Source organism: Glycine soja, chromosome 3, assembly GCF_004193775.1.
Source record: "Glycine soja cultivar W05 chromosome 3, ASM419377v2, whole genome shotgun sequence".
Lineage (NCBI taxonomy): Eukaryota > Viridiplantae > Streptophyta > Magnoliopsida > Fabales > Fabaceae > Glycine > Glycine soja.
Window position 1 is genome coordinate 27043007 of NC_041004.1, and position 8559 is coordinate 27051565.

Below are 8559 nucleotides of genomic sequence, written 5' to 3' on the forward strand. Positions count from 1 at the left end.
CAAATTTAGTCTCTACAATTTTAATGTAACAAATATTATATTATTTTTGTAGCAATAAGTGGTAGCGATTTGTGTCCCTTAACCAAGTGATCTAGGATATAAATCTTGATTGGTCCTTGAGTATGAAATAAATCGTCTTGAAAAGAAGAATGTTCACCTTGTGCATTTTCATGATCTCCGATAAAAATTAGTCATCGCTTTCAACAAGAACTACTTGGTACCAATACCATGATTAGGAAAAAAAAATTATTGTCATTTGGTTACAGAAGTTTAAAGCAACAAGTTCATGGATTAGTTATGTATCAAACGTCATCTTGGGAAATTTGCAAGGATTAATTAAAAGTAAAATATAATGAAAAATAAAAAATACCTACTAAACTATTGATGAAACACTTCAGTAAAGACTTGTTTCACATATGCTTTGAAGCAATTCTACCTTACATGTAGTGCTTGGGAATATCTATGTTTATTCTCTAATGCTGTGTAGTTTACGCCTTGAGTTTGAGTCATGAGAAGCAAATAGAGTAAATCTTCAATTTAATCCTCAAACAAGTTTTTAATAGAAAACTCTGGAAAAAAAAAAAAGAAGTAAACCAAGTCCTTATTATTTGAAGTGATGAAAATACTGACTAGTTTCACCAACGTGACATGTAGAAGGAAAGAAGGGAACATTAATTAAAGTTTAAAAGAAAGTTTAGTGCAAGAAATATCATATTAGCACCATCATTGTTTTGAATGTTGAACTCTCAAGCTTCACTAAATCATCGCTGGAGGCACACGTTATTAAAGGAGTGCAAATATAAACAGCTTAGACTTGAAGATGCATAAATTTTGCAGTGATACATCATATGCAACCTGGGGGCATAACATTCATGTAGTTTTGTAGTTTCCATCCGGACAAAGCTTAAATGCAGTTCTTTAAATGCTTTTGATATCACTCTTCAATCAAAATTAGAGTTTCACCTACATAATCTACATAGGTAATAAAGGTTTGCATTAAAGATCAACATATATCACTAAAGTGAAACTCTAATTGATTGAAAAATAATACGAAAAACACTTAAGAAACTACATCTATGTTTTGTCTTTTTCATCCTACCTTGACCCATGTTAGTCTTTAAACAAGTTCTTATTCTATGCAAATGAGGAATTACAAAATTCTTTGGTGACAAAGTAAAAACCTGGAAAAAAGATATAGATCCATATACAGTGAACAACTTTGTACTATTTAAAAATATCTATAATCTATCAACTTAAACAAAGTCCAAGCACAAGACCTTTACATTATATATAGAGTAAAGATATGCCATATATACAATATAAACATAACCCGACACTTAAAAGCTAAAACCAAAACTCACTATATATACAAGGAGAATTCGCTCAACAACTTAGGAATTTATATGGCAACTAGTGCCTTTATACTACTCAGTCATCCTTAAGGTTATATACATTGTCAATGTAATCTTCTATCTCCCACAGGAAAGATCCAAAAGCAACAGCTTCCAAGACTAGTCTCTTCAAGCTAGAAAATGAAGTCAAAATAACATCATCATTCTCAACTGAACCCGATTCCTCGTTATTAAAAAGAGCACAACTATAACTCCCAACCAAATTCACCGCCTCCTTAGACCTCAATCTGGCACATCTCTGCAATGATCCGGGGTGAAAGCTCATAACATAACATTTTAAGTCCTCAAGTTCCTCTTCCGGCCTGATTAACCCTTGCCCTAAGGATGACATGTTACTCAAGTGGCCAAAGATGGCATCTTTGAATCCATAAGAACACATAAGGGAAGTCTTATGACCAAGGTGAAGATCATGATTAGCCAACGATAGATTTCGTTCTAGGTGGTACCTCAATGAAACTGACTTCAAAAAGTAACCATATAAAATGGAGGCAACATAAACTCGGGCAAGTAAGAATTGTCTAACATGGGTTGTTGCCCAACACTCAGTTACACTAGATTTTGCTCTCAAGCCAGTTACAGTAGTTATGTGTTCCCTTATCATATCCAAAACTTCCAAGCTATGAATAGACTCTAGTTCCCAGTCCTTAGAAGGCAATATCTCTAGCCTGCCATTATAAAGGCAACTAGAAAGCTTTGGAACCATAGGGACCCTTATCTCAGAAAACTTGTAAAAAATCAGCAAGTAGATAACATCTTCTACAGCAATTTGACATTGGTTCTCTTTTACTAGTGCAATCCTCCTGGCATTCAGAAAAGGATTAAGTCAACATCTTTTCAATGAATATCTACAATTGTATTATGTAACTACCAAGGAATTTAAGACGAAAGTTTATCTTTTCTGTTTATTTCATTCCAGGGTATGACTTGATGTCAGGCAATACCCCAATTCATTTAATCATGCAGATACTGCTTCAGATCTGAAAAGTCCATGAATATTTAACTCCAATTAAAAAAATGTAAAAAATACTACAGGATAACTTGGGTCAAAGTGGGCAAAGGAAATGCCTATATTCAAAAGGAAGCTAAAATTAAATCATCTCAAATCTAATAAAAGCTTGTATATTCTATTTGAGGGCTTCATAGGAGATAAAAAATTTACTCTTAGCTATGCTATCCTCCAATTAAGAAGTAAGAAGTTTTATCAGCAGATAAGGAGACACCAAGAAATCCTGATTATTCATACTCCAAGTTTGAAGGTACAATCCAGAGATGAGGATGCAAAACTAATAGTTCTCCACCAAATGTTAGGGGATGCAAAACAATCAATCAAGAACAGAGAAAGTTTGGTTTAGCTTTAGACCAGGAACGCTGACCAACAAATGCAACTTGTCGTATGATACAGTCCCCAATTTTCACCTCCAAACCATCAATAATTCACATCTTATTGAACTTACATTCCATAGGCTTTGTCTTACTCCTACCTAATCAAAAAACCATTGATACCAAAGCTTCTTCTCTCCACAATTCTCCGCAATTAAGTTTATAATTTAGTCCTTCTCTTGATTCATTAACTATCACTATATCATTTGCAAAAAGAGTTAAATGAGGCACTGGCTCTTGGATGTGCAATTTGAGAATGTCAAATACCAAGTTAAAAAATTATGGAGCAGAAGTCAACCTTTGGTGTAAACCTATTCTCATAGATTAAAAGTTAGATAGAATGCTGATCATCAGAGTTATGGGATTTGGAGACAATCATAATAAAATAATTGAAGGCCTGTAAGGAAATGGCTAATTCTGTTATCACTAGAAACTGACCAAACAAATAATCACAATGGTGGATTCAGCACAGTTTATAATAGAGTGAATGAACTCAGAAGTTCCAAATCGCTCAGGGTTTTGAATATTTTATACTACCTCCGATCCTATTTATAAGAAACAAGTTGTACTGCATTTTACACTACAACTTGTTTCTTATAAATAGAACCGGGGGTAGTATAATACATAAGAAAATAATAAGGCAAATCAACATGACAAAGATCAATATATCATTGACATGCTCTTTTAAAGCTTTTAAATTTTGCTAAGAAATGTTGATCAAAATTACCTTGTTGATTACCCTTCTAATGCGAAATGTAAATGTTTTATGGTTCCATAAAAGTTACTTATACAAGCTTGCTTTGCAAAATATATACTTCATTCAGTGGAAGGATGAGAAATAGTAACTCTTTACTCTTACAAGTTAGAACGTACAAGAATGCAATCAGATGTTTGTAGAAATATTCGTTGTACCTTCTACATCCTACAATACACTATCTCTAATTCAATATAACTAGAGAAAATCATTATACCCATCTCTGAATTGATAAGGACTATGGAGTTAAGATAGCTATGAAACATTTTAATTATATTATTCCTAGAATTTCCAGTGTCACCTTGCAAAATAAAGGGGGAAAAATGAAAAAGGCCACTCTACGAACCCCATCTGCAGATCATACGTGCCAAATTATGGTTACTTGAAATGACAGATCCAGTTTCCAGTCCTCTGCCTCAACCCTGGAGCCAGAAGCTATTCACTACTTAAATGATTAGCAATATTTATGGAATGAGTACAATCATAAAAAATAGTAAATTCTGTCTGAATTTTCTGAGAAACATAAACTCCTGATCCAGATTAGACCCACCCCATTGATCAAATCTTGATAGGATTAATATAAACTTGTTTTTAAGCCTTTTACTTTCCTGTAGAACAAATTTTAGGGGCCCTTGATGACTACTAATTGTGTCCTTTTATCATGGACAGGTTCAAATGTTCAGCTACGAAGGTCAAAATATGTAAGCCAAAATTTTCTCACCAAACTGCATTATATGCTATGGCCTATATGATTGGAGATTTGGAGTGACATGCTTGCATCCTCAAGAGCATCACTCAGCCATAAAAAATTTATACAGGATGAGATCTTCATTTTTGGAGTCTTCTTTAGTGTTCTGTTTATGAATGTTTTAAGAGGGTTTCCATATCAAATAAGCTGCCTTCTAGATTCTTTCTTTGTTCACCATTCTGTCCTGTTTCCTCTGTTGTGGAAAATATCTCATGTTTTGTTTAGTTATATTTTCTCTCTCACACTCCAAACAAGTGTCTTTATCTAACAAAAGAACATGGATCACCACAAAACAACCAAATCAAGCTTGTTAAGGTTCACAACATGGTTTGTTCTCATTCCTTACATTCGCTGTATCTGTACAAACAAACAAATAAACATCTAGCCTCTACCAGTTTAGAAAATCGAGTTCAACCTTCTTCACCTTTGATATAAAATCAGGAACTTTACCAAAAAAATGGTTGATCCACCCAAATAAATCAGAAAAATAATAACCCATTTAACACACTTCAACAACCACATACATTTACTAATAAAACCCCGATGCAAAATATATAATTTTAGACACAGGATCACCAAAATTTCCTCATTGAAGTCACATATTTCATAAAGGCACAGATCAAGATTTTTAAAAAAGGGTCCGCAATTTAGGTTTTTAGCCGCAATATAAAGGTTTTTGCGGTTTCATTTATCCGCAGTTTCTCACAATATCAAGGAACGCGATGAAACCACGACTGCAATTTTGGCTGCATCGTCAGGGTTTTTGGGGTCTCTGCCACATCATCGGCCACATTTATCAGCAATTTCTTGCAATATCAAGGATCACAATGAAACCACAATCACGACCACAATTTAAAACCTTAGCATAGATCAAATCTCAAGTAAACAACAACACATAACAATATACAAACACAAACAGTTTGATCAACATTTTAACATACAAAGATCCTCCTCCAACCACAACCCAAATGAAACTCAAACCTCACAAAACACATCAAAACAAATTTAATCAACAGAAAAACCAAAGGGGTATACAAAAAAGAAATTATCATTCCACGAACCTGTGAAGCAAGGCCTCATCAGAAGCAGAACCAAGCACCATGCGAGCATGTGCCGCATCACGATCCTCAGCCAAGAGCTTCAGCTCCTCCCCAACAGCAAGATGGAACATCTGAGGGTGGTTCTGAAGAACACCAATGAGGAACTTCCCCACCATGGAACGTGGCTCCAAAGGAGAGTTTAGGCTACTAAACTCACATGGGCTTGCTCCAGCACTTGCTCTGATAAAGGGTCTTCGCCTATGGAATAACAAACAAGAAGAAGAAGAAGCAACACGAACACCACCACCACCACCACCAAGATCAGGTCTTGTGAAGAATCTGAAGTGGGGTTTGTGAGAAATTGAAGGGAGAGTGAGGAGTGTGTGGTGATGGTAGTGGAAGATGCAGTTTTCCATCAAACAACAACAAAGGAGAGAGTGAAACTGTGAATAGTTTGTTGATTGAAGAAGCAATAAGGTTGGAGAGATTTTTTTGAGAGTGATAGAAGAGTAGTTGGTGATACTATTACTGTGTGATGTGTTGTTGGTGTTGGGTTTGGTTATGTTTTTTTTTGTTTTGTATGCTACGGATAGGGTTCTGAGACTTTTGAGGTAAGGAAGGGTCAGAGAGAGGGGTTTTGGTTTCTGTGTGCACTGCTGGTTATTGTTGATAAGTGATAAGTACGTTTTCTAGTGGGACAGTGGTTATTTATGGTCCCAGACAAGTCACTGATCATTGGTTATAATACGCTACTACGACTTATTGATTGTGTACAAATAATGAGTTTAATGGCCAACTGGTTAACATAAGTGCCACTGAATTATTTTTTTTATTTTTTAACAGTCACAGTGATTTATATTTCTTAATTTTTTTAAAGAAATTTATATTTTTTTAATTAAGTAATTTAAGGTTTGTTTCTTAAAAAAAGTAATTTAAGGTTTGAATCAACAATTTAAAATATGAAATAAATTAAGTTAAGACAGAAATATTTATCTTTATTTGTATTCATAATTTTTTACAAGATTAATCATAGTTTTTAGTGATAAATATTTCACATGAATATAAAAATATTTAAATATATTTTTTGTTTTATAATTTAACATTTTTATTTTCATTTCTATAAAGTATATTTTTATTTTAATTATTGTAAAATGTGTGTTATTTTGTTTTTCGTTCTTAAAATGTTTTAAATAGTATTTTGAACGGTAAATATTTTACACAGTAAAAAAATATTATCTAAAATATTTTAAAGAAGAAAATTAAAATAAATATATTTTGTAAAGACTAAAAAACATTGCAGAGACAAAATGAAAAAAATAAATGCTAAAATGCAAGGATGAGAAAGGTATTTAACCTATAAAAAATAATGAGTTTAATAATTATAGTATAATTTAATTTTGCTTCATTAGGTTTTTTCTTTTGCTAAATTGTCTTGTCAAAGAGCCTAAGGCACCAATGGATTAATCCTCATAAAGAGAGTTTACATCTTCCAATATGAAGTTTACATAAAACTTAGGAATAACACTAAAAACAAGCATCATAATTTAAAGATAAACCATGCTTTGAAAAAGAAATCAGCCAACATGTTGGCTTCTCTAATAATGTATTTATACATTGTTAGATTTCCCGTTCACTTTGAGAATCTCAATTAGAATATCTTTGAATTGGTTGCTAAAACATCATCTTTATCCATCAGTTGAATGACTTCTAGACATTCGGATTCAACAATCAAATTTTGCACATCCGGGTTTATAGTCATGGTCAATTCATAAAAGATGACTCATAACTCAACTTCTAATATGGAACAATGGTCAAGTCTTCTTGAAAAAACTTGAATGAAAATGTTTTCAGAGTTGCAAATAATAGCTCCATAAGATGCCACCACTGCACCTTGGAGATATTATTCATCACAATTAAGTTTAAAGAATCCCTGGCTAGGCCTCTTTCACTTTCCAGGCTTATCACGATCAATTATAATATCATCACTGAGAAGAAAAAATTGGACTTCCTTACTTCTCTGAATATCATGAAGAAGAGCCCAGACATTAACAGCAATCCCCTTCGTGGATACCCATTTTTGTTGGAAAACCATCTCATTTCTCCTCCACCAAATTTTGTCTAACACAACATCGAAAAACAACATTCAAGGGTGAACTATCAGTAGATAAGGTGTTTCGCAAGTTTCTACTCAGCCAATCAAGAACATCATTTTGGAAGAAATCTGAATTATCACACATATTAAAATGACACCAAACCTGTGTTGCCCACTTGCAATCACGCAGGGCATGTAACAAGTTCTCTAAATGATTGTTGCATAACATGTAACAAGGTCTCTAAATGATGAACTCTTAGCTCATTTGTTGGCAAAATACATTGGGCAATTTTTCATAAAGTAATATTTTATACGCTCTGGACCACTCCAATTCTAAATTTGCTTAAAAATTTGGTTATCTGTCACGTTATGACCATTAGATAAAGAGAGATAAGCCTCTAGAGTGGAGAATTGACCATCATCAAAATGAGACTACCCCAAGTAATCATCTGCATTGGAGCTGCAAGGAGGCTTCAAAACCTTGATTTTATGAACAAAGTTTGCGCACAAAATTTCAGACAATCTTCCCACATCCCAAGCACATGCTGCATTAACGAAAAAGCATATTGGAATATTCTCTCAAGAATTAGTTTGATTATTCCAATATTGATTAAGTTTGTCACACCGATGAACTCAAATGTCTTCCCAAAAGCGTATTTTATTGCCATTGCCAACTCTCCTAATTAAATTTGGCATTAGATTCTCCCAATTTTTAACAATTCCACGCCACATATTGATTTTTGGCCTTCTATCCTTAATAGTGGGCAAAATATCAACACTTCGAATGATTTTCATCTACAATTTGTCACAGTCCATCCACAAATTCCAGCCCACCTTCATCAGCAAAGCCTGATTCATGACACTTGTTTTTCACAATTTGAGGTGCAAAACGACTCTCATTTTTTCCCGTGAACTTTCTTAAATTGCGACGTATCACCCTAAACAAAATTACAATATTGTTCTTCAATCTTGTCACAAACCAAAGTAGGTATTGCACCCTTGTGATAATAAATGAAGTTAGATTCAATTTTTTACTTTTTAAATACTGTTTCCTTCTTATAGTGTTTCTTTAATCCAGATTGCACCTAGAATATTCCCACAGCCAATAGGACTAATATATTGCTATGTCAAAT

The 8559-nt window shown here is 33.5% G+C and overlaps 1 protein-coding gene across 1 annotated transcript; it reads right to left on the bottom strand.

Moving 5' to 3' along the window:
• Positions 1-1205: 1205 nt before the first annotated feature.
• On the bottom strand, positions 1206-5992 carry LOC114406342 (UV-B-induced protein At3g17800, chloroplastic-like). Its single transcript, XM_028369030.1, has 2 exons — positions 5356-5992; positions 1206-2212 (listed from the first exon to the last, which is right to left on the bottom strand). Exons 1-2 carry the CDS (start codon positions 5748-5750, stop codon positions 1429-1431), a joined length of 1179 nt encoding a protein of 392 aa, XP_028224831.1. The 5' UTR covers positions 5751-5992; the 3' UTR covers positions 1206-1428.
• Positions 5993-8559: the final 2567 nt, after the last annotated feature.